The 27,279-nt window shown below is 40.7% G+C and overlaps 2 protein-coding genes across 7 annotated transcripts in view; both read right to left on the bottom strand.

Annotated features, from left to right (window-relative positions):
* prex1 (phosphatidylinositol-3,4,5-trisphosphate-dependent Rac exchange factor 1) overlaps positions 1-2,315 on the bottom strand; it is an 85,193-nt gene extending 82,878 nt beyond the window's left edge. The window contains exon 1 of the mRNA XM_029435043.1: positions 1,886-2,315. Within this exon, the coding sequence (XP_029290903.1) occupies positions 1,886-2,029 (144 nt within the window). The 5' untranslated portion in view covers positions 2,030-2,315. The remainder of the gene's footprint in view (positions 1-1,885) is intronic.
* A 1,211-nt stretch (positions 2,316-3,526) lies between these two features.
* LOC115010933 (ral GTPase-activating protein subunit beta-like) lies at positions 3,527-27,063 on the bottom strand. 6 transcript variants are annotated; one of them, XM_029435848.1, is made up of 31 exons: positions 26,871-27,063; positions 25,644-25,864; positions 22,582-22,784; positions 22,262-22,428; positions 21,978-22,164; positions 21,527-21,658; positions 20,378-20,556; positions 19,162-19,313; positions 18,092-18,323; positions 16,322-16,523; positions 16,042-16,209; positions 15,764-15,878; positions 15,404-15,551; positions 15,209-15,273; positions 14,974-15,118; positions 13,683-13,810; positions 12,659-12,841; positions 12,335-12,483; positions 10,840-11,027; positions 10,564-10,667; positions 9,984-10,139; positions 9,766-9,831; positions 9,135-9,344; positions 8,726-8,884; positions 8,419-8,587; positions 8,200-8,322; positions 7,950-8,086; positions 7,758-7,866; positions 7,288-7,366; positions 6,486-6,634; positions 3,527-5,648 (listed from the first exon to the last, which is right to left on the bottom strand). In XM_029435848.1, the coding sequence occupies exons 2-31, from the start codon at positions 25,818-25,820 to the stop codon at positions 5,455-5,457; spliced, it is 4,575 nt and encodes a 1,524-aa protein (XP_029291708.1). In that variant the 5' UTR covers positions 25,821-25,864; positions 26,871-27,063; the 3' UTR covers positions 3,527-5,454. The 6 variants fall into 6 exon arrangements, with proteins under 6 accessions (XP_029291708.1, XP_029291709.1, XP_029291710.1 ...); XM_029435849.1 differs by lacking the exon at positions 26,871-27,063 and having other exon boundaries at positions 9,984-10,136; positions 25,644-25,820; XM_029435850.1 differs by lacking the exon at positions 26,871-27,063 and having other exon boundaries at positions 13,689-13,810; positions 25,644-25,820.
* Between the last annotated feature and the right edge of the window lie 216 nt (positions 27,064-27,279).

Raw genomic sequence — 27,279 nt, 5'->3', positions numbered from 1 at the left:
CCAATTGATGTGATGATGGGGAGGAGCATGGTGGAGGGCACTGGCACTGACAGCTTTCAGATGTTCGCAGGGAAAAGCTCCCAGACTTCTCTGATAGATCATTGGAGGCTTTGTCTTTATCATTATGTCGGAACTGAGTTTGGGGGGGGGGAGGTCAAAGCATGTCCCTCTGCTGCCTGGTCTGTCTTGTAACAGAAGATAAGCCTTGTCTGCTTTTTGTGTAAGCGAGAAAAGGGAAGCAGTACCACAGACATCCCCCCCCCCCCCCCCCCCCCCACCCTCACAATGTTGTAGAATTTAAATCAGTAAAAAACATCAGGCTTCAGTTGCATACATCATCTTGAAGCTACATTATTTTGGTATAATCTGGAAAATGGCTTGAAGTCTGTATGATAATTCAGTATCTTCGTGACACGAGGCTACTGTGAGCCATATGTAGAAATGTACTGAATTATTTCAGAACCTTGAGGAAGTTCCTTAACACGTGACAGCACAAGAGAAAGAGGGAACCATGACCATGTTTGACAGATGTTTGACAGATGTTGAAATTGGAAAATCAACAAAATCATAAGCATGTTCACAAGAAACAGCAAATTAAATATAACAGTCAACGATTTTCAACCTTTAAGTCAGCTGGGTGCCACAGCGAATAAGAAGAGCCTGAATCCCTAAGTCTTGTGTTTTGTAGCTGGCCCTGACATTTGACCTTGTTGCAGAGGGGGCAACAAAAGAAGGGATTTCCCTGCAGCAAGCAATAAAGCATAATAAAGTCACATTATCGCTGTCACATTTCATACAGCCAATTTTGGAGTTAACTGCACACTGGCTTTGTCTCAGCTGGAAGCAGAAGCCACCTGCACTGTGCAAGTACCACAGATGACAAGGCAACCGTGAGGGGAGGAGATGGACAATGAAAATTGACAAGGAGAAGAGCAAATTGAATAGTTTCCTGCAGGTGGGAGCCATCCACACTGTCACTGTGTTGGTGGCTGAAAGGAGCATGTGAAATTACCAGGACCTTCATTCATCAAAAGGCAGCTGATATAGCCTACAATAAGTGGATAAGTGGCTGTGCTGAAATGGTTTCTTATCTCTGTTTGGGAAAAATTAGGTGTGGTGGGGTTGAATGCTCATGAATATCGATTTATTTACAAAGCCAGTGAGGACTGAGCTCTCCTTTGATTGTTTTCAACGTGAGCTTTAACACACAATGGAGAGGTGTGAATGATGCCCCCCAGTATTCATGCCCATGCCGAATACCCCATGCAGAAATTGTAACAGATCTACCTAGGAATATGTTTCTCACATAACCGTCATATTTTCATTAATAACATAAGGCTAAAATGCCGTGAGTTACACACAGCTACAACATATCCAGCAGGTTGTCTTCTCGGAGTAGAGCTGTCAATAAACGTCTGCGTGAACAAAACCATTGTGCCGCAAACAAAAGCTGTAAACCACAGCTGCGAGGAGTCTACATATGCAGCTTGTTTATATAAAACAATAACATGGGATTAAAAAGTTAACATTCAAACAGAGATGCTACTCGAGCACCAAATGTCACGCCAAACCCAATACGAATTGCTGGTGTTATATCTTCATACCAAGCCCATAAACTACAGCACGGGGAAATATTAAAGTGTATTTTATCTTGTAATATGTGATATTTAATGTACTGTATATATGCCGAATTGATGAGTGTAGCCTGTCATTTCATAAAATACCCCCACTTATCTCATACAACGTACGAGAAGTGTATGTTGGTCAAGAGGAAAGACAAACTTGAATTGAAATATTTATGACTGGGGTTTGTCGTAATGTTGTGTCCGTGTAGAGGAGAGCGGAACGTGACCATAAGCAACATGAAAGGTAATATCAAACTTACCGACTGAAGGAAAAGCAATGTCCGAACATAATCCCTCTCGGTGTTCAGCATTTCATTTAAAACGCAAAGCCTGAGCCGCTGCTGTCGGTCCGAGTCCTTGGTCGCGTGGACACCGTTCTCGTGATGCCCGTCGTCCTCTTCCATGATGGTAAGAAAGGTTGCTCTCTACAGAAATACTCTTCTTTTCTGAAGTATCCACTCTTTGCTAAATTGTTGCTTTAGTCCATCTTGCAGTAGCAAGTTTTCCAAAACGCTTCACAAGCAGTGTTGTGCACCGCACCCCTCACACCGGAGATAAAGTTCACCAAAAGTGCCAAACAACAAGCGGAGAGCCGGCTGTGTGGTCGCAACACCAGCTGAGAGCGGCGGAGCGAGGCAGCAGCAGATCAGTGCAGACTGGAGAGACTGCAGAGAGGTGGAGGAGGAGGAGGGACCCAGAGACACACAGGGGCCACAGCTCACTTCTGCAGTGACTGAGCACACAAACAAACTGCACTTTCACAGACACAGCTAACATCAAAAATCACAAAATACAAGTAGGCCTACAAGTAATATCATTAAGTGCCACCAGCAGTGTTAAAGTGGTTCCAAAGAAACCAGTAATATCATATAAGAACTAAAAATGACAGCTTCACTGAAATAATTCATCATGCTTACTAGGGAGTGCCTTAAACACACTATAAGCCCGTAGGCCTATACATATATTTAAAACATGGAATAAAAGTCTAAAATACATACTGTAATTCACATAATACAGTCCCAGAGTACTTGCCTGTACTGTACATTGTAATTTGTGAGATGAAACAGCCTACTGTCAGAATAAGATGAGATACCTTCCTAAAAGACTTTTCACACTGCTCCCCCCAGGGAAGTGAGATGTTAGCCCTAGGCTAAGGATATACAGTATGGCAAAAGTTCTTTACGAAAGAACACAATGGTAGCTAATTAATATTTGTAGAATGTTAGCATCCCTCCTTCTAAGTCAAAAGCAATACATGCTAGTAACTGAATACATAAATAAAGGCCAGAAAGGCAAGACCTTCAGTTTTCATGAAAAATGTACCTAGAATTTTTTTGTGTCACAACCTACAAGTTTATTATTAAATATTTAACGCAACAATCATGTGTATTGGGTGAGTTAGCTTAATATCTAGGCCCCTACCTGTCGCAATAGTAGCCTCTGCCACCTGTGGCGAGCATTAGCTCGTACATTTAAGGGGAAGGCGCCCTCTGGTGGATACAGGCAGAAGTGCAACTTTCAGCGGCAGGGTGAGCGCAGGTATTCTGATACTCACTTTTAAACGGTTAACAAATCCTGTCCAGAAACCAACTTTTTTTATAATGAGTTATATGAGCAATATGTGCCTATTTGACTCATATGTATATACTGAACGCTCATTTGAGTATGAGCCCACAGGCCATTCATTCCGTTTGTGCTGCACATATTCATAACAGTGCAACTGGATGGTCTGCATCTTATTCAAGTGGGCTTTACGCGGGAAATATTAAAAGTAACTGAGATCTAAATAGAGTTGCATCCGGAGGGGAAAAGGTCTGACAATTATATACTAAAAAGTGGAATTTCGTTTTATTCCTCAGTCATCCTGTGAACAAAAAGCCAAATATTAGGAATGGGAGAAATTAAAATGTCAATAATAGTTTTTAATTGATGCATGTTACATTCAATACCCATTGTGATGCTCCCACACATAATTGCATACATACATAACTTTTCTCGCCATCTCGCCATGAGGAATGCAACAGACAACTTGTAAATGCCTTACACTATCATATATTTACATATTTATCCTCCGCTTCTGTACATGGCAAATCTTTAAATATGATCAAACAGAGGAGTAACATAAGATACAATGTATGACTGATTGTATGTAGTTTCTTTGAAGCAAATTTAATGTTACTTCTTCCTTCCAAAAAAAGGCATGTGCATAAAGCACCGTCATAAAAAGTGAGTCACACAATTAGACATGATAGGTTAAAAACTCCACGACGCCTCGTCTTCATTCATATTTCACAAGATAAAACTCTTCCTTCAGCAGGGTTCTTTCAAAATGCACAAAAGTACAAAAGGACATGTAGGGTAACCAAAGGGAATAGAAAATAAACATAAAATGTGCTCAGTGCATTAAGACTTTCCAATATAACAAAGAAACTAGAGGTGTTTGCCCTGTTCCATCGCTGTGATAAATTAATTCACATTGTTACAGGCAGACAGTGAGAGGGCTTGAATCGAACTAACGTACAGTGAGTAAACAAAAGTGAAAAAAAATAATTGTGAAGCAAAAATAATAAAAATTACTAAGAATTGTGAAGGCTAAACTGCACTTACTGTCCAAACTGAGTATATCCAACAACTGGTTTAGAATTTTAAAGAAAAATACAGCTTTGATCAGCCAAAATGCAAGCTGTGTATATGCTGTTAGAGACATCGAGTGTGGTGGCCTTTGGATACATCACTATAGAGTTGTTTGGAGGAGCAACATACTTTAACTGTGATGTAGCTCCTTTTGGAAATGTGGTTGAGATTTCAAACCTAAAATGTCTTTGTGGTCATTTCATATTAGCCCTGCAAACACCAAGTGCAAACTGCAGGAGCTTCTGCAACTACTGTCAGTATCAGTAAACTCAAATGTTACAAAGCATTAAGAGTAAACTAGCTCTAGGGTTCTGTGTTGACTGAGAAAACTCATCAATCTTTAAATGCCATGTATGGATTTTTAAGGGTCACTATGACTCCTTGTAGTGTAAATCACACTCACACACACACACATACTAGAAATCATCTGGAAAAAATATATATATAACGGCGATATCTTGTGTGCTCAGCTGCTGCGATGGCCGAATGAGTGTTCGCACGAGGAAGACTTCAGCAGGTGTCTGCGTGTTCGATGACAATTTGTTGTAAAATTAGATCGTGGGTTAATGCGGTCAATCTTTTCTCTTGTTCTCTGGAAGCCTCTTGCCTTGAAGCAGCAGATGTATATTACAAAACATTTTTATAACGCTTACACGTTTACCTCCTTGGCAAAAATCCAACCATAAATCTGTTTGATTAAAACAAAAACAGATATGCAGATCTGGATTTTGGGACAACTCTGTATTACCAAACCATCATGAAATTCAATCATAGCACAGGGTTTGAAGGACAAACTTTTTACAATTTCAGAAAGGCCAACAGTTTAACTATTGTATTGCAGTTAAAGACGAGCAGAAACTCTTTTGCCACAAAGCATGAACCTAAACGGGGAAAGACAGTCACTGTTGAGCTTCAGCCATTCAAATCTTCAATGAGTGGCTGCGACATAGAAATGCAGCTTTTCCCACCGTGGCATGGTTTTTGACACTTTGATCTCTGAGTCAAAGGCAGACAGTGTTGATATATGTATTCATATAAATAACAAAACAGTACAGTATAAATATAAAGATTCTGCATGTGTGTGTGTGTGTACGCACAGTTGTACATGGTGTATGGAGTATAGGACAAGTGTGTGTGTATGTGTGTAAGTTGCTGTGTGCGCTTGTGAGCCAGTGTTAGGACAGGGCAGGGGAGGTTAGAGGTGAGGCTTTCCCTCCCCCACCTCGTGGAAGAGTGAGGTGTAAAACTCAGGCTCCAGTTGCTTGTTGCGGTAACGCTGGACAATCTCAGTTATTTTCTGCTTCCGCCTCACGTGAGGCGGGTTGTACAAGTCACTTTCCAGACGCTTCCGTCGGCACACGTTGATGACTGTTTGGCGCACAAGAAACCCTGGAAGGAGGAGGAGGCAGACACAGGAGTCAAATAGGAAAGTTTTGAGACTGTACAAAAGGAATTTCATGAAATGGATTAATCCTATAACAACTAATAAACCATGAAAATGTATCGCCACAGCAACTGCTAATAAGTCGTGTACCGGCTGTGAAAACAAATATCCGCCTGGAATAAAAATCTAATGAGATAAAAGCAGTGAAGATAAAAATGCCAACATTTTCCTAACTGATTTTACTAAAAGGACAAAGTTAATATATATATATATATATATATATATATATATATATATATAAATATATATATATATTTTTTTTTAAATTTTATTTACTCTTGTACATTAATGTTTTGGAAAGTCAAAGCAACCATCAATCTTAGCTTACAGCTTTGCCACCTGCTGGCCAAGAGTGGCATTACATGCATGGAAAAGCAGAATGAGATTTACTATATTTTTCAAGTTAAAGTTAATCTATCAGCAGAGGCGAGAAAAACGCTTAATTATTGATTTTATGGTACTGCTAAACAATGACATTTGCACTAGCTTTGTCTTTGAGCATCGCTCGTGAATGCCGATACAAGTTTCTCTTACGAATACAAATACCGCTCATGCCTTCTTCGTGTTACAAACCAAAGCATTGAAAAACAAACAAACGATGAGATGGAGTTTGTTTCTCAAATGCCAACCATAAAATATTTATATGCGTATATTATTACTTCACTCAATGATTCGAATAGGTTCCCTGTGGAAACCTCGTTATGCATTAGGGTGTTCTGATGTGGGAAAGAGGATATGTATGGCAGGGAGGGATAAACAAAGAGAGAGCCATGAGCCATTACCTAGTGCTCTGCGGCTGACCACCATGCCGTCCACCAGGGGAATCACCATGCCAAATTTACCCACAGCTCCGTGCAGCCGGATCCTGAAGAGTCCCGTCTTCAGAGGGTGGATGAAGATCAGAGGAACGTCCTTCTCTAGTAACCCTGACCTGCAGCGGGAACAATTACAGAGAGGACGATGATGGAGGTGATTTGAAACTAACACTAGAACAATAAATGAATATACAATAATATTTAAAGAAGAGTGACAATACAAAACACACATTTATAGATAATGACCTCGTTTATACTCTATCTTGACAGATCAGAATGCAATCATGTAGAAGTTGACTGAACTTAAGTGCCAATAGATGTTCACTCCACATGTAACAATTGTGACTGCAGAGAAAATGTGTGGAAGCCTGGCTGTTATTCTTAATGCATTTAAATCTGTTTGAGGCTTGTGGTCCGTAGCCTCAGTTAATGTCAATCTATCCACAACGAAGCTGCTGAGCTGCACGTTATCTCAACCGTAAATAGGGTGAAACTAAATTAATCATGTTTCACAAAAACTGGACTTTGCTTCATGCCACTTCACCCTCGTAACGGTCGTCACAGCTCTACCACGGTTCCTTTTTTCTTGCACTTGCAGTGCAAAACAGGAAGTACAACATGCAGGACGTGTTGGTTACCCTGCATGTGAGAGTACATGCTGATTTGCTATTTTTCTTTTCTTCATTTTTGCATCTGACCAAAACCAACTCATGAACCATATGTTCTCCATACTGGCAGCAAAGTGTTTCGAGTGTGAACGTCTGAATACCTGCAGGAAGTGCTGTTGCTCATGCTCGCTTCCAAACCCGTGCTGGTTTCCGCCAAGAGATCAGACAACGGGAAGTTCTCTAAAAACACAAAAACAATGGCATTCATGTACCTCAAGCCACTGGTCACATACTTAAGATACATTTTCTACAACCACATTTTAAGGCTACAGAGGCCGAGCACTTTTTACTAAAGTATATTGTGTGGAGTAACGTACTGAACAAGAGAAAATGCACAAAAAATAAATAGAATAGATGTTTGGAGACACACCATATATTTTTCTCCACCAGTAGTCTCACATGACACACTGGGGGGGGGGGGACATGCAACAACAGGGCTTTGGGAGAAAGAACTAAAAAAAACTTGACATAAAAACTTGGTTGACTAAATATGATAAAAACTAACAAGGACATTTGACACAGGAAAGACAGCTGACAAAAAGTAACACAAGTATGAGGAGAATGTGCTTACCGATATCATCAAAGCGCTCCACCCAGACCACAAACACCTTGGTCTCAGGACCCAGTGGTGGGAAAGACTTTCCAGTCGATGACCTCTTTGTCTTTACCAAAGGACTCAGCTATAGAAATAGCACAATACGCAGTGAGTTCAAGCAAACGCTACATAAAACAATTAGAAATCTTACATCGGCACTATCGGTACCTTTTTGGCCGACTCCAGGTTTTCAGAATGGTTGGGGAACAGCTCCAGTGTGAGATTGGGTTGTTTGAGTGAACCGGGCACAAGGTCTGCGTTAGTGTCTGCCTCCACTGTGGAGTCACTGTGCACTGACGACTCCTCTGGGAATCCACAAAGAAACAAAAAGGCAACTCTGTCAACCCTGAATCCCTCGCTGGGTTTTTAAATCATATACAATATCCATTCATACTCCGGGTAGGTAGTGAATACTGACCGGAATTTTCTGATAGAGATGGAACAACGAAGGCAATCTCTGTCAGAGCATCAGCGTAGTATAAAACCTTCTTCTCCCCGTTGAACACTGAACCTCCCGTGTCCTCAGGAGTCGATGCGTCCTCTACAGTGAAAACAAAAAGCAACAGTTCAGCATTGACTTAGGTCACCACGAATATCCAACCTGAAGGTAATTAACAGAGGCCATGATGTGCATTACCAGTTTGTTGGAAATCATTGCCGTCGGAGCAGGAGTTCAGGGACCAGCTGGTATCCAGGTGTCCCGTCCACCCTGGGTGGCGCCCCACGTCCACAGGCCAGCCCAAGGATAACAGGAACTCCAAAAAGTGGGGCTGGACGCTGGACGATGACTCCACATTCCTCAGGATCTGATCAAGTAAACACCCATTCTCATTCAGAGATCTTTTTACACATTAAGGTCAAATCCAGCCATTTCTCTCCAATTGTAATAAAATGCAAGCAAAACGTGTCAATCATTGTACAAAATGTGTTTAGAATTCCCTTACCTCAGGGCTGCTTTTCTGTCCAGCCCTCACATAGAAAATGAAGACTGTGTCAAATGGTCGGCAGGGAAGCAGGTCCAGGTAGCTGATGTCATCAAAAAACCCCGGCAACGATGACTCCAGGCCAATCAGATGAGGAGGTAGACGACTGTTGTTGGGCTCCTATCAAATGAAAAGACATACATAAATGAACTATATTAACAATACTATAGATGTATCTATCATTAGTACTTTATACTTCACAGTATCATTATCAACATTCATTCCACAGACTTAAATAGATTCACAATGCAAAGTACAGACAAGTTAAGTACAAGTAGCTGGAGGACTGTATACAATGTTTGATATTGGTAGAAAATGTTTTCATAACTTCAATCCAAGAGATTTACTCAGATAAATGATGTTTACCAACCTTAAGCGCCTCCAGAGACAGAAAGCCAAAGTGGGAGAGGAAGAGGCGTGCAGTCTGGAACTCCTGCGAGGGCGGAGGGGGTTTGCAGTCTGTCTGTGGGTCGGGGTAAGGCTTGGACTTCCAGATTTCTTCGCTGTGCCGCTCCAAAGTGTTCTCATACTCCATCTGCTTGGTCATCAGAAGACGAAGCTTGTCATGCTGAATTTCCAGCTAAAAAGAAGAAGAAGGGGACGAGGACATTTTAAGACACTTTCAAAGAGGCCCACGGTCCAAATACTGAGACGTCATCTCCCAAAGTTGACGTGGAAAGAAGCACTAGTGTCCAGCTGTGCTTTAAAACACTGATACCAAAGAATTCATTGGAAAGCTAACCTGTACAAATTAATACAATCCAGTACAACAGTCCTTTTGAAGCTTTACACGTTTCACTGTCAGAGGTGTTGATTCAACTCTACGGTCATTTTTCAGATCCTGGTTTTGAATTAAAAGCTTCAAAGGATTAAAAGGGTATTGCATTGGATTGAGAATCCGCACATCATCTGAGATCATCATGTTTCCCACCAAACCAGAGGATTTGACCCTTTTTCCCCAAGAGACACTTAAGTGAAATGTCATCTGTCCAACAACTCACGTGAGGGAAATTACTGATCAGTGTATTTGTAGCTCTGGAATCATCCTGCCAGCCCATACAACACACCTGAGTTTACATAATAACAAATCATATGAGTTTGTCATTACTTTACTCCATGGCTCTATTTTAGCTATGAAATGAACAATCTTGTTTTAGCTTGTGCTCGAAGTAGAATCATTTAATTTGATAAAAGATCAATGACAGGAAGCGACTCTCACCTCTTTACTGACAATGTCATCCAAGTCAGGAATACTGACGTCAGCTTTGACGAGAGGAATCTTATCCACCTCTTCGGGGAAGGGCCTCTGCTTCACGTTGTACTTGATGCCCACGCCATTATTGGGGGTTGGACGGCCTTCGGGAACAAATACCTGCTGTAGAAGGAGAGAAGTGGACGGACATGGAGCAGAGTTGTGTGTTGTTATATAGATATATATATTATATATATACACATTATATAGATATGTTGCACCTTTTCCTCTGAGAAAGTAAAACATGTTAGATAAAGTGGGATGTACTGCTTTTCATTTTCAGTTGGATCTGTTTGAGTGACAGAAGGTCCTTTTGGAGAAAAAGAAAGTTATTTAATAGTTTGTGTTTTATTATGAACATACAATTGAATTTCAATTGTCCATGAAAGAAAAGTTCCAACATCTTGTGTATGCTCTCAATTACAGTTCTCAGAAACAGAGAAAATCAGATTCGGCAGGTCAGACAGAAAATTGTGCATCTCTAAGTCCTAAAGTGGTAATGGTTTAGTCGTCTTTCGTGACGCAGTAAACTGCAGTGAGATCTCACCCTCTGATTGGCCCGAGCTCCTCTGGGTTGGTGGAAGAGCTGCATGGTCCAGGCATGTCTGCCGGCCGTCCCTCGGATCAAAACCGTCACCGATGGACTCGGGTCTGTGAAGACAGAGAGGATGGCCCGTCCGTAATTGATTTTACTTTACCAGTACTTGGTACGGGGCGGGTGGTACAGTCTCTACTTGTACATTAATAATGAACCAAGTAACCGTAATCATCCTCAATCTCTGAAACGGGTATAACGTCAAATGAGAGATGATGAGCTACTGACTCTGCTCATTGCCGAGGGGTTGCTCCAGCATGGCGAGGATGACCGAGTTGTCCAGGACAAAGTAGCGGAAGTTGCTGGCTCCTGTGGCACTGAGTCTGGCGTAGCGAATCAGGGTGTCTTCATTCAGCAGGCTGCAGGTGGAGGCAGGCCCGCTGGGGGAAGGAAAAGCCCCCAACACCTGCATGATACTGGGGGAACACCACAGGAAACTAGGTCAACACCCACAGCAGTCGTATGTGTGCTGTGTGGAGGTTCAGCAGAAACGCTGGGGAAACTGGGTCATTGTAACACAAGAAAAATAGAACAAATACATAATTTAGTATAACGGCTAAAATATGACGCCCAACCAAGTTATACAATTATTTTTGTAACGTAAATGTTTTGTAAACAATATAAAAGTGATATTTAAATGTATTGCTCATAACAATGCATTGTTGAAAGGACCAAAAAAACATTTTAAAGCAGAAATGGTCCCTTCAGCCCGTCTGCTCTGATCTTGACACTTGCAGCTCAGTTTTTAAGTGCGTGATGATTTGAATATACTTTGTTTTTCTTTCATTATTTTCTAGGGTGCTAGTTAGCCAATGCCCTGACAAAAGTTAGTTTATTTCAGTTTATTTTAACCAATCGAAGCTTCTATTTAGTAGTAATAGTTTGTGAATGGAACTGTGAGTGTCTGTCATCATCTTTTGTGACGTAATCACCCTAAAAAAAAAAATGCTCTGGAGTTTTTGGAAATGTTTGGATCACACAATTTGGAAACAATCCTACACAGCTATCTTATCCAATTCTACAAATAGTAGAATACGTATATGTTAGTGTATCCTTACATGGATCTGCAACTGTGCAGAATTACCGGCTTTAAACAGAATGGAAATGCAAAAAAAGGTGTGCAGCATTCGAATGTCAACGTTATACAGCCCGAGTGTATTTTTTACATATAGTATTTATTGTGTGGCTGAACATCTGCGTCATGGTAAGCAACTTCCACTGCTTCAGCTGACAAAATGTCAGTTTGAAGGCTATTTAGCATGAAAAAGCTACATAAGCAGTCCTAATGTGCTTTTCTACAATGGACATTTGTCTGTTAGCTTGTCAACAGCCAATGTGTAAATCAAGATACGCATCTATACTTGTAGATAAGAAGGAAAGTTAGTGTTTGCTGCGGTTCACACTTCATATGCTCTTTTGTGTCGGTGCCATACACTGCTGTCTGGATGTCACCACGACACAGATGATGAAATGGTTACTGTTTTATGCAAATGTGTTACAAAGTTTTGAGTGGCTATATGTAAAAGAGATCTCCTCCTATGCACAGATACCCAACAGCTTTTCTTTAATATACAGACGAGACACAAACTAATTTAGTTTAAATAACAAGATAAAGCAAAGAGCACTTTGAAGGTGCAGATCGTTATATTGAAAGTGTTTTAGTGTCTTAACCATATTAACTGTAGTTTCAGATCCATACTGTAGAAACTTTGGGGAGTCTCACCAGGACAAAGTCGTCTCAGCAGCGTCCTTCACCCTCATTGAAGCTGGGTTGTGCTCCTTCTCCCCTTTGTGCCTGACTTCCAGTTCCTGTCGGGACTTGCTGCCAGAGATTCCCAGCTCCACAATCTCCAACACCTCTACCAAACAATCCTGATCCACAAAAAGAAAAACGACACGTGTCAGAACCTCAGCGTAGGAGTTCACATGTTCCTTTCCACATAAATCAAGCTAGGCTTAAACATATTTACCAAATCATTTGTTCTTAGTACAAGTCAAATGTTACCAAACAACATATCTGAGGGAAATGTTTTAATTCCGTCTTTACCTTCTCATCCAGCATGTCAGGGTGTTCTGTGAGCCACACGCAGAGAAACTGGAAGGCAGCTACAATCATGGAGTGGAGATCTCGAGACTGAAGAGGAGCTGGACGGCTACACTGGTACACAATGTATCCACATATAGAGCTGACGGCACGTTTGCGGTCTGCAGAGTCCACTCCCACCTTTACCTGGTTAAGACATAAAGAAAAAAGAAGAAAACATTTATTACACAAGCCACATTACAACATGATGTGTGAACACTTTTTGTATGCTTTGGTGCGCAAGTGACTGGTTAAGTTAAGTTACAGTGTTGGTAGCATTTATGTAAAGTTGACATTTAAGCTCAATGTTGCCTTTGCCTCTTCTCACTCTGCTCCTCAGCGCTCATAATTCTTGTGATATCAAGTGTCAGATATTTAAATTCAATATTCAATTACTGTCCATTTCATTAGAGAGACCTTATTTGGAAACTGACACAGGTGACAGCAGTGTTACAGAAGGTGCACTAGTTACCTGGGACAAACGTTACAGCCAGTACCAGGCAGAGAAATTGCAGGCTCTATCCATAAGCTGATCTCATTCTGGTGATGTGTGCTACTGTGTTGACAGTTTGAGGGCAACTCCCTTGTGATGAACTTGGACATTTCTGACTTAGAAGTTGACACAAACCCCCTGAAAGCACCATTAGGTTTATTCTGTGAGGCTGTACTCGTTTGGGCAGAAGGTGCACGAGGTATGTGGGACCAGGGGTAAAGACCAAGTTAAAATGCCATATAACAGGTTAGTTTCCATCAGTATCCATGGTAACAGACAGACTTCCAGTAAACCGGATTTCTTGAGGGGTTTTACAAAGCATTGTTCTTGGAGCAGGAAATCTATGAGTTTCCTGTAAAACGAGTGTTGGTTGAAGAGGCAACGCAACAGCTTCTGCTGGTTGAGACATTGGCGATCTGAAAGACGTCCAATAGTCTCACCCAGTAATGATTGTAGATCGTTACACATTGTCTCTGTGGTGTTCGGACATTGTACCTTTACCTTGGCAAGCCCAGCCAGCAGCTCCAGGGCAGCCAGTGAAATGCTCATGTCTTGCCTCCACTGGGAGTTGAGTCTCTGAGTGACCAGGTGGATGCTGCGCACCAGCAGGCCTGCCGCCGTGTCTGGAAGAGTTAGACCATATAAACACCCGGAAATACCAAACATAGCATAACAAACAGCTACGGTGTACAGCACAACACGAAAAAGTCCTTAGATATGTCTTGGTATTATTGAAAGCATGCATCAGAATAGAGTTTGAAATCAGTATGGCACACAGCGTTGAGTAAAATTCAGGTAGACTGAAATATAGATAGGAAATAAACTGCTGCAAAATAGGGCTGAGCGATCAAGTTGACACAAAACAAAAGAAAAAGTAAAGTAAAGGCTGACTGTGTGAAACAGGAATGTAAATAATAAGTTAACCAGTAGAAGTAAAGCTGCGGCTATGTGAAGTAGAATTCTTCTTCTGCCTCGTTCCATTTCATTTCTTCCCATAAACCTTATTGTTGTTCATTTGGTTGACTTATTATTTCTCTAGCTGACGATCCATTTCAGAGTTTCTACATGAACCTGAGGATGGTAATGCTGTGTAGATGTAATTTTGTTGAGGCTGTATTAAACCTCTAGGTTGTAACTCCTGCTCCATTTTTGTTTGTCTTCACTATATGTATGATCCCAAAAATCCCAAATCCTGCTGAATTGACTACAGCTTATGTAACAACTCTCTCCAGACCCCTGCCCACTCTCAAGTCTCGTTGTTCCTGTCCAGTACTGAGCCTCACAAAACAATGTAACCGTCCCATCCTACAGGAACCCCCCCCCCCATTTCCTGTTGGACAAAGTTGCCCATTATCAGCAGTGTTGAGTTCACAATGTCCAAAACATTAATGTAGTCAAACATCGCAAAGCCCGACTGAGGAAAAAGACTAAGTCTTTGAAATGCTTTTGATTAGGAAACATTGTTGCAACCAATCAATCAGAGACAAAAATCAATCAGCAGGCACTCACAGCACAGCATCACAGCAAATAACTTTGGCATCACCTACAAAGACATTTTACCCAACGCTTCTTAACTCTGCATACCACTTTAACCACGTAAGCTATGAAGAACAAATGTGTTAATTCAACAAGTTACATGTTTTGCAGTGGTCGGCAAGCAGGTACTGAATACATGAAATATTATTCCAGCCAGTTATGCACAATCTGCCCAAAGCTGTCAGCAATGTGTTAATGCAGCGAGCACGAGGAAGGATATTAGTTTGCGCGGAGCAGCTGTGTGTCTTACCGTAGTCTCGAAGCAGGGCCTGGACAGGACGCTCAGAGTCTGGGCTGGTGGCCTCCATGCTTCCCCCGCTGGTGAAACTAATGCCACTGTTGGTGCGGCTGTGACTCTGACTCCTCACAGTCATGTGACTCCCATCTATACTCCCCTATCACCACAAAAACACAACAATCTTCATGTCCAGTCCATCACACGGCTTCCAGCGTTATATAAAGCTAATCGTTCATTTGAGCCTTACCGTTTCAGTCTGTGCACCTATGGACTCCAACAGTGCCGAGTCTTGAACAATATTTAGCATTGCACCTGAGAAGGGAGGGGAGGTCAATGATTAAACAATACATAGAGAAATAGACTTTAACACAGTCCAAAAATAGTTTAAGTCAGCAAAGTAATACTGCACAAGCAATAAGTACAAGTAAAAGGCAGCAGATACCCAGGATGAGCTGTGTGTTGGTCGGGTCGGTCTCAGTCTGAAGTGCTCCGATGAGGACATTGACGAGACGTAGCCTCAGGGACAGGAAAGACACGGGCTGGTCATGAGGCCAGCCATCCTCCTCGTTGAACTTTCCTTCCAACAGAACCTAAAGCACAAAATCAACATGTAAGGAACCAAGCGTGCTTGTTTTTAACTGCAAGTGGCTTGAAAAGGTTTTAACAAGGATTTTGCATAAGCTTGGGGACAAGCTGCAATGACAAATTATTTAATTCACACCGCAAACCCAGAAACATACTACATGTTTCACTAAAGTGGCAGAGTTCAAATAAATAAATGCCCAGACACCAAAGCTGTTACCTCTGATTTGATGTTGCCAAAATGATGTGGCAATGGCAGCATCGCAAGCAGGATGTTGATGGAGGCTCTCCTCAGGTCGGTAGGATTGACGTAGATCTTGAATTTTGACAGCTCCCTGTTGTTAGGAGTAAAATAAATCTCATGGGGTTCAAGAAACTTAAGACAATATTCTCAAAAACTGACGAAATAAATCTCACTAAAAATCATATTGTCTGAGAATGTTATACAATAAATAAAAGATGCTAATTACATTGTAACTACTCAGAAACCAGTCTAACCTGTCTGGTACAATCGTCTCCAGGGCGGCAATGAAGTAGGGCACCACCACGTTGATGCCCTTCAGGTCGGTACAGAAGAGAGAGGAAGAGTTGAGAATGATAGAAGCCAGAACTGGTCTGCAGATAAAATCTGAGATCTGGAGACCCTGAATCAGCACCATGTAGAACCTGCAGAAAGAGAAAGAGGAATAGTTTTGCAGTTAAAAAAACAAACTGGCTGATGCTACTCAATTAGAATTTGGCATGATATAAAAATAAAAAATAAACTTGACTACGTTACCTGGACAGGTAAACGGGCAGAATATCTTCTCCAGTTTTCTTGCTACAGAAGATGCGGCAGAGTGTCCCGCAGGCCTCCGCTCGTCCTGCCTCGTAGCTCTCTGGGAACTCGTTGGCATCAAACATAGGGTTGGACACCATGGAGTCGGTGGACATTTGGGAACCCTTTCTTCTCAACTCCAGACCTACTTGGGTGGCGATCGCTGTAGAAAGTGCGAAGAGACAGAATGAAAGGACCCTGAATTGTAATGTGGTCATTAGTACACATGCACATGTATGAGAAACAAGGCAAACATAGACATGTAGCTAATATATGCAAAATACAATAAAAAGGAAACATAGTAAAAAATTAGGACAAAAGCATCATAAAGCAGACATTTAAATCACTATCACAACAAGAGAGACTTCAATGACTGCAAACACACACTCACATCATTTAAAGGCATTCAAAAGGGAAATCTGACACAAAGAGTTTACCACCTATCACTGGCACAAAGTATGACCGAGTGTATCATGCTGGTAATAAAATGTTTTCATTTGCAAGACCACAAAGCGAAATCCCTGTGTCAGCTCCCTCGCTGTTGCAATTATATGACTTTCACTCAAGGTACAGATCATTCACTTCATGCATTGAGGCACAAAACCAACAAAATCAGAACTCAAGTGAACAGACAATACAAAAAGGAAATTATAGAAACAAAACATTAATGCTGAACTTGAGGGGCGTCCGAAACTAAATAATAAGGATTAGTGTGACCCAAAAAAAGAAAAGAAGAATGAGAACTTAAAATAAGGGTGGCGTTGTCACAAACTGGCAACATTATGGTCGAGACAAGTGGTCAGTTGGTGAAACTCATTCCATCACCTTTGGAGAAACGCTGAGAGAACGCTGGTGAAACATATTATTTTATTTTTTTAATATATATATATATATATATATATATATATATATATATATATATATATATATATATATATATATATATATATATATATATATATATATATATGACAAGCAGTGGGAACAGAAAACAATGGCGATGATCATGAGGAACTTAACTAAAAAGCAGGAAGAATTGTCAAAGAAACGCAAATCAAGTGAGGAAAAAAAGAGCTGCTGTTCCTACTTACAAGATTTATAAGAAAGGAGAATTTGGATAAAAGAGGCTGCAAGATAACAGAAATAGTGGAGAGACACAAAATCAAAGCATATCCAATATTTTGGGATCAATTCATATCAGGCATGAATTGTGTTTTTTTTTTTGTTCTCCTCAATACATGACTTTTGACCTATTACAACTCTTTAACATTAATCAGACATGGTGGACACATGCAGGACACTACACCAAAAAGAGAAAAATAAATGGAGAGATAATGATGATCCAAATTTCTTTCCAAAAACGAATTACTGTATGTGCCGTCATTGACTCCTAGCGATGATTTTACCAATAAAATGGCTGTATGAAGTCCTCGGCATATGGCTATAGTCTATATGCAGTTTTAGCCAAGTTTAAATAGTTGGTAGATGGAAATGGATTAGAATCAGATGGAAATCTCATACTAGGCCACTTCTAACCAAGACCTTCACACACAGAGGTTTCAGAGAAAATGGTGAAAAAAGGAAAGGATATCCCCACGGCATACATTAAAAATAACACAGACAAGAAAAAACAAATATAACTTCACAAAAACATGTACTAATGAACAGCAACAATACACCCACCTGCCCATGCATAAATATAACGCCGTTAACCATCGGCTCGCTTCTTACCGGTCATGCTGGGGTCTCGGCTGAGGCCGCTGTGGAGCTTACAGTGGACCAGTGCAGCGTCGAAAAGCCACTGGCCGAACAGGTTGAGGATGCTGTTGACCTTTGGCCGTGCTGGGGCCGGCAAGGGCCGAGTCTCCCAGCTGCTCTGGTTGGGGCTGGAAAGCAGGGTCGGAGAGGACGAGGTTTGCTGCTGCTGCTGCTGGGATGCTTTGGTTGGTTGACTACCACTGCCCTGCAGAGTGCGGAGGGATATCTGATTAGGCTGTTGACAACATGACTAGTGTAGATCACACATAGAAAGACTGAGCTTATTTGTGGCCACAACTGAAACTTCCTTTGGTGAAAGTGTTCTCTGGGCTTGCCTTGGCACAAATCTGAATACATTTTCAAAATCGGTCAAACAGTTTGGCTAAAAAGAGTTTTTCTTATATCACTTTATGTCTTTGAGCACATGGAACTACTGTTTTTTCTTTGCATAGCACAATCAAGTATGTGGTATCTATGAACTCATAACTTGAATATCAAAAGATATGTAGATATATATGCAGTATTTCATATGGAAAACATTAAAAATCAACACAATGTTCACACTTTTATCAATATATATATATATATATATATATATATATATATATATATATATATATATATATATATATATATATATATATATATATATATATATATATATATATATATATATATATATATATATATATATATATATATATATATATATATATATATATATATATATATCTCAATCAATATCTATACACACATCAATACTTTTGCCCAATCAGAACAAGGAGATGATAAAAAAAAGATTTCTTCATTTAAATATAGGCCAAAACAAATGGTAGGAGATGTGACACACACTGATTTAGACATGTATATTGTTTTCTTCAATACAAATCTTGGCTTGTTTAGAGGCAACAAAAATGTGGCACAAATGTTTCAGCCCCGTTCTTTCTGTAGATCAACGGCAAATAATGTCCTAAAATAAACAGAGACCTAAACGTGTTCCAACTCCACACTTATTGTTTGTCCTGCTCTAATGCAACACTTACAGTTGAGCTCTTGCTCGTGGTTTTGGTGACCACTGTGTGCCGTTGCTTGCGGCTGTGAGGGGGGGTGGTGTTGGTGATGGAGGGGGGCGGAGACATGCTCATTCTGTTGACCGGTGTGGGCGGAGCACTGTCAGCTCTGGGACGTGATATACCTGTCGACAGGAAGGTAACATAAGCTGGGGACTAAAGTTTCTGTTTTCCCTCCAAAAGTAGGGAGTAAAAAGATTTCTGATTAGCAAACAAGAAACTCTTCATCCCTCCACTTCTCCAGTGGACAGACTTGTTATGGTTAAATTGAATCATTTGAAGCCATTTCCACATTTCTAATGTTATGAGAGAGAGAAGAAAATGGCGTGGCTTCAGAGTCTGTCACTTGATCATAGACAGTATTCATTCGTGGACATGCAAGACAATGGTTAGATACGAATCACAAATAATTGATATCCATCCATCTTGATTGACTTTTGGCCCCTTGTTGATGATCTTGTAGGTTAATCTGAATGTCTGGAACATTTCATTTTGTTACAGCAAAACTAACCCCAGTTGTTAATATGATCACCACCAATAAATAGTCTCAATCATATGTCCATCTCATTATATGACACATGATATATATTAGCTGACGTCTGTACCATGAGAGAGCAGCACTGGACAAAAAGAGAACACCCTCTCCCGTACATCTCTCTTTTCAACAGAGACACCTACGGTGTAAAGAGAAAAATCACATCGACATGTTTCTATTCAAATGTTTAAACAGGTATTACTGACGGACGTCCTCCAGGACTTTACTCAGGAGTACTGCTCAGAACAACAACTGGAAAGGAGTAAAAGTGTTACAAGAAATGATTTGCCTGAAACAGCTGTGAATTGTTTAAATGACTTTCAGTGCATATTACCATTTTCAGATTTCTTAATGCATTTTTACTACCGTCCAGCCACCCCTTAGTATTCTTTGATTTCATTATAGTATGGAAATGTATTTTTATCAACTTGAAAAATTGCTTGAGATCACAATAAATGTTACGTCTGCTTTCGTTTTGGTCAAACTAAATCTATTTTTGCATGAAGGTCGGAACAACTCATTTAAAAAAACTAAAGCAAGACATCATGAGCAGTAATGTCAATGTTAACATGTTTTGTAGTACTTTGGCTAAAAAGTGCAGAAAACACTCCCTCTTGATTGTCCCATGACGGAGCTTTTCAATTGAAGTCTTACCTAAAAATGCATCCACTAAGCAGCTGATGCCTCTCATGGCCCTGAAGAAGATCTGGGGAAGCTGTTTCAAACACGGATGCAGCACCACTTCATGAGGGATACCGCTGGAGTTAAGAAACTGTTCCTGAAACTTGGGAGTGGTGCTCACTATCGCAGGGTTGCTCAGGTCCACTGGGTTGCTAGAAACAAACAAATGTGCAGATTAAGAAAAACGCTTACAGATGCCGCTAAAGCCGATTTGGACATACGTCTGATATTTGATTCTACTGTGGTTTCATTTTTATAGTAGAGTACATAGAGAGGGTTAGTATTTGAAGATATGAGGTACTTCTTCAGTTCTACTCTGTCTCTTACAAGACATGAACAACCATCTGTGTCCATTAGAGTTAGTTTGATGGGGAAAGAAACTCATTTTCAGGTCAGAACCTAAGAAAATGAGGGTCCACACTGAGGCCCTTTAAACAAAGTGTCGCATTAGCCAGCTAGAAATCAATGTGGCCAAGACAAAATATTTAATTATCCGCAATACAAAACAAGATCTGAAAGCAGAGCCAGTTTCACTTGATGGCAAACATGTTTAAACTGTGGGAAATGTTTAATATCTTGATACAGTACTGGACTCCCATGAGAGTTTCTCTAAAAAATTAAAGAGTGTATGTTTAAGAAACTTAGTGGCCTCAGTGCCAGTCAGCAGATTTTATAACTAGACGTACAAAACTATTGTTGAGTGTTCTAACACATTTCCTCTTTTTGCCCGGTACAGCCACCTGAACTGTAGATCTAAGAATAAACTTTCAAGGATTGTGTCAATGGAAAGCAAAATTGTTGGCGAGGAAGAAAGGGAGGAGTATCGAGGCTGACAGCTCCCATCCTCTCCTCAGCCCGTTGCACTCTGTGAGGCTCTACGGTCTCTCTGGCAATTAAAAATGTTTTAAAGAAGTCCTTCATTCAAAGTGCAATCAATATTCTGAGCTCAACAAAGTGACTGAGTAGATGTAAGCCACAGACATGAACTGTTTTAATGTGTAATATGAACTTGTCTATGCGATTGTTTTACTTTTTATGTTTTTGTTTCTTGCGTTTGGTGAGCCGAAGACACATTTCCTCCCTGGTGGACAATAAAGATGTATTCTATTTCTATGTATGCACCTCAGCATGTGGAGGAAGCGGTACCACGTCTGTGCCACACAGTCGTTGTCCATCTCTAAAGGAATCAGGCTGGCATCTTCATCAGGAACTTTGAAGGGTGGGAAGGACGGTCCGTGGGTAAAGCGCAAGAGCCTGGATTGAAGAAGCAGACAAGAGTGTACAGATTATCACACACACAAACACAGTAGAGAACACGGACACTTACATTGTTATTTATTACAAACAATATATTTCCCCACTTCAGAGGCTACTGCTCTTTAATTCAAATGTAGGTTTCCTTCTCCTCTCTGTAAATACAGGAGTTAAACAGGTTAGACGAGCCAAGTGACCAATTATCTTAACTTTTACCAAACAACTCAATTACACCTGAAGCACAAACTAAACTCACTTTCAGTGACAAACTGTATGAAATGTTCTTTTAGCACTAAATCCAAGTTGATGCCTTTCTAACCTGGAGGTCAGGGCACAGGCCACTCTGCTCCACTGCTCTACAACAGGAGGGTGGTGTCTCCAGTTGGCCAGCATCTCCCTTGCCGTCTTCCAATATGGTGGTGTGGGAAAGCAGCGGGCACATGCAAGTAACCACACCTCAAACAGCACCGCCATCAGCTTCTCTGCCAGTTTTTCTGCCACGCCAACTGAAAGTTATAAAGTGATTATGGATGTTAGTAATCATCATTAATGACTTAGTAAAGCAAGTACAGCAAGGTTGGTGTAGGACAGGTCTGTGCGTACCTCCAACCGTGGGCGCGGCAAGTAATGTGTCGTTGATGCGAAGCAGGAAAAGCAACAGCACCTCCCAAGTTTCCCTCACCATGGAAACAGACTCTCGTGCCAACTTCTGGACTGCAGTCAGAACCTGCTGGCAAAGCCTGATGTGGTTCAGACTGTGCTGCTCCGGCCTGGAGGGTTTGAAATGAGGGGGTAGGGAGGAAATCAGAGAGAAAGTGTAAAGAAAGAGCAGTCAGAGATATGTGTCGGACAGTCATGGTGCAAAAACAAATTTATACATTCAAATGTAATTTGATCAAATCAGGTAACACTTTCTGACATACCTTGGTACAAAGACGTTGTAGAGATGTTTGAGGATGGTCTGGACGTACATATTGGGCTCCTTGACAACAGGCTGAGGCATCGAGTCCCTGGGCGACACCAGGGCCATCATCCAGTCTGTGTACACATCCACACACAGCTTCACAGTGTCCCCCTCCAGGGGGAGGGTGAGGCCGTAACACAGCACCTCCATGGTCCACTTCACCTGGGAGCAAAACCATTTTCATTCATTTATGCAAATGTTTTTAAAGTTATTGGTTCATTTTGTAGCATTTAACTAAGCAGCATATTGCTGTCAAGGTGTCCTGTATCCCACTGAACATGACACAGAGACAATGACTCCAAAACACATTTTAACAGCATCATATTCTGAAAATGCTGCCATTCTTTTTGATATAACACGGTGTCTTTATGTTCGTCTGCACTAAGCGAGTAAGCATAAGGAGTTTAGCACATGTGATTTATGGTCTCATAACAAGTAAGGACAAAGGTTTAGGGCAAGAAGATGACAGCAATAACAATACACCGCCTCTCCAAACCATGTTTTTTAGTTTCCTGCTAAATCAGAAACAGGCCAGATTAACATTGGTGTAAATGTATTAAAGACGACAGTAAAAACAGGAGATGACCCAATTATGTTTTCTTGCCCATGATCCAGATCCAAGTCCCTAAATGTTAAATGATCTGCCAGAACCAAGTCCAATCCAAGCTTTTACATTTCCTACATAATCCAGCTACATACTAAAGTCAGCCTTCATTCAAAGCCGGGATACTGCAACAGCCCTCCTTTGACAGTTTCCTGCAATAGTTATGTTTAACAGTTTCCTGCAATAGTTATGTTTAACGTTCTCCAGTGATTAGAATAGTATTCAGGCAGTGTGGATGGCAGCGTCATCCTCAGCATGAAGTGAAGTTCAAAGCAACAGCAGCACTTCAGATGTATGGTGCATATGAGAAATATTGCTGAAATATTTTTAACCCAACACAGCTCCTTTCACATCCCTTCCTGACGCATGCGTGCTGTCATAATATCATTAAGTGAAACTGCTGGCCTGCGGTGTGTGTTAGTGGACAATCCAGTGTTATCAGAGCACAAGGGATACTTTTCTGACAGCCCGTATAAACGGAACATACAAACTAAAAAAGAACAAAAATGTATCTGGCTTTTTATAGCCAACACCAATCTATCAAAATTGGTTTTGATCCTACAGAAGGGCTCAGGACATCCCTATTAAACACACGAATATTGTTCATCACTGAATATATACTGTGTGCTTAAATAGCTTTAAGATTTGAAAATAGCCATTCACAATTTTATTTTGCCATAATCCACTCACAACATGTAGAGAAAATAAACATATGCATAGGTACCCAAACTGACTTCACCTTTGTTAACATGCAAGTTGAAGTGAAGGGAGGGGGAAGTGTCTGTTGTGTTTTAGGCCGAAGCCTCCTGCAGAGAAAGGAGAAGCTATCTCTGTAGCACTCTATCAGTCACGCCTTTATAAAAGCTAGAGTAGCTACACCAAAGATACTCCTAAGTAAAATACAACGGCCCTACTGGGAATTTGCTAATGGAATTTAAATGAACTTTAAGAGCATAAGAAAAAAAAAGGAGTCTGATCTCATGAGATAAAATGTTTTACTCTTTGGCTTTAATGTCAAACATTACATCAGGGCAAAATCAAGGTCTACACACATACTCCCCACAGTGAAACATGGCGGTGGCAGCATCATGTTATGATTTTAACAGCAGGAAACTGGTAAGAATTAAGGGAATGTTGAATGCAAATACAGAGAGGTCCTTGAATAAATCCTGCTCCACAGTGCATGCAACCTCATGACACAAGGACAATAACACAAAGCACAAATCAAACATAGCACTGGTCTCTGTCCCAAAGTTGTCCAGCAGTCTATCTTGATGCATCATATACGGAAACACAGAAAAGCTAAAGTGCAGATAAAGAAGGAAGCAAGAGAGAAACTGCATCTCTGTGTGCAAACCTGAGAATGACTCTTTGTACCAGGCTGCCACCATTGTACCCCTGAGCAAGGTACTAAACCCTGAGTTGCTCTTGGGAGACTGTCCCTGTACTTAGTTCAATGTAAGTCGCTCTGGATAAGAGCGTCTGCTAAATGACCTGTAATGTAAAAAGGTAATGTACTTTTTATACACATCTAAACATTTATCATGTACTTAGCTTTGTAATTATTGCATATAATGTTTAGACTTCAAAAAGAAAAGTTAATTTAATCCAACTAAAACTCACAATAAAACAAAAAAAGTAAGGGTGTGCAAATGGCACAGTGCAGTTACTTTTGACCATACCTACCTTGGTTGTCCCAGTAATGACATGGTAATAATAATAATAATAATAATTATATTTATGATCTGTATGTAAAATGGACTTTCCCTCTAAATTCAGTGGGAAAGAGCCAGCAGCCACTGCATTCTGACTTCTTACTGTATATGTCAATAGCCTCTAATTGGTGCAGTTAACGGCACTTAAAAGACAACACCAGCAATGTAGGAGGATGTCATATCAAACAATGATTGTGCAGAGCAAATATTATTTGAATTATTTCACTGTGGAGACACTAAGCAACATGTCCACTCAAATGATTTGCATTTAACAACTGATATTAGTAGCTTAGCCTCAATTGAAGAGATTAGACACCTTGAGTTTTTACTAACCATGACACACAACATAACCATGTTTTTGTTATAGGTAGCATCACTACATGCAAAAATATCTTGACATTAATATTTTTACTTAAAATATTCCTAATAAAATGGTAAGCAATTTGTCAGAAACAGTTTTAACCTTGCACTGAAATAGCCCCATCAGTGTGGTATACACTGAAATCTTGTAACTTGTGTTGTCTAAAATACATCTTATGATGAATCCCCTTTAAGCCCTGTGGTAATACGTTTTGAAGCCGACAGGCTTTCTAAAGCTTTAGTGATGGAACTGGTAGCTTGGCAGACTACCAAGACATTAACATTATATGTCAAACATTGTATAGTGCATACACAGACCTAAGATACACCAGCATTTCTCACCTCCTTGTCCGTCTTTAGGATGTTCTCTGTGGCGACAGGGCTCACAGCTGTGCCCAAAGGCTTGACCACAGCATTTGCCACCTCTGTGCCCACGGTGGTGGGATAGGTGTGCAGAACACTAAGGTGGCCCTGGTCACTCTGCACCACCAGCTGCAGCGAGCGCCACTCAGAATACATGCTGCTGATGTCTACTGCACTCTACTCACACCTCCTGCCTCCACCTGCAGACACATACAGAAGTCAACTTAATATGGCAAGTCAGGGAAACTTACCTAGCACCAATACAGTTGTGTCCTGTTGTGAGAGTACTTCTGCAAAGCTTCTGCAAAGCTGTCAATATGTAACTCTGCTGACAGAGAAATATACACACCTCTCACAGTGCAATATTCTTTTTGACTATCGAAGGACCATCAAGCAGAATAACTTCAACTTGGTCAACCGACGTACCCTTATCTTAAGTAGCTAGCTAGTGTATTGTTGGTGGAGGGAGATTGCAGGGTGTGAAACGACAACATTTTTGAATGAAAATATTGAATTGTATTAAAATCATACCAGTTTTTTCGCACACTGCATGAATAGCGAAATAAGACCATATAATAAAACAGTGTAAAGAGTCTGAAGTCATGTTAATGTTAGTTTGACATTAAACAGGACCCATCAGATAGCCCAGGTTTTTTATGTTGTTGCTAACGTTACGTTTTCTCTTCCCAGAGATAATAAAAAGTATTAAGACTGACAATATATAGCATTAATTCAATAGCAATACTTAGCTGGCTTCCCCCCCTGCAAGCTTAAACGAAGTCAATGTCAATTTGTATCCTAAACCTCGGGTCGGTAACAAGCCCAGGAATCACAACCAGGAAACGGTTCTGAAAATGATTAGCTTGCTAACGTTAGCTAGCATTGACAGCAAAACATCTTCCTCATCTTGCTGATGACACTAAAGTTAGCTGCTAGCTGGTTTCTGTGATATGCGACTGTCTCTCAGGAGAACACAAGAGGCTATCGTTAAGAAAAACCGGCGGTTCTATGCACTAACGTATCAGTTAGTAATCTCAAACTACGTTGTAGTTTGAACCGACGATGCTAGCTAGCTTAGCTAATGTTCGCTGCGCTAGCCTGTTCGTTGACATTAGCTGAGTTGGCTGTCATTTTGCTAGCTACATAACTTTGCAAAGACGCTTACGTTTGCTCGCTAGCTAAGTAACCAGGGCGTTTTCCATTTACCTGGACCAACTGGAAATGTTCTCATAACAGAGCTCTGAAACTTGCAATTTGTGGTTTCTATGTATCCTGGTCTAGACCATAACAGCGTCCATCTTCGCAATGTCAAGGCTTGAATATTGCAGCTTGATGAGCTAACGGGAAACAGGATGCGTCGATTGTCGCTCCCTACTGTGCTGTACAGCAACTGCATCAGACCTGGTGCTGCCTTTAGGTGCTCTCGGTCAGATATTAAATTAACAAAACAGTATTTGTCCTAATAGTTCTTTTTTTAGCTTTAATTCAAATAAATAATATACTCTGAATAATTGTATGTTTTCATCTCTCGGAGGTGTGCGTGATGTTCAGGAGCTTTCTTACTAAAATAAAAAGAAAGAATCAATAAAAAGTTAGATTAGTTTAGGTGAGACAT

The sequence above is a fragment of the Cottoperca gobio genome, chromosome 7 (assembly GCF_900634415.1).
Source record: "Cottoperca gobio chromosome 7, fCotGob3.1, whole genome shotgun sequence".
NCBI lineage: Eukaryota > Metazoa > Chordata > Actinopteri > Perciformes > Bovichtidae > Cottoperca > Cottoperca gobio.
The sequence above is the reverse complement of the archived record's forward strand: the minus strand, read 5'-3'. Positions and strand labels throughout refer to the sequence as shown.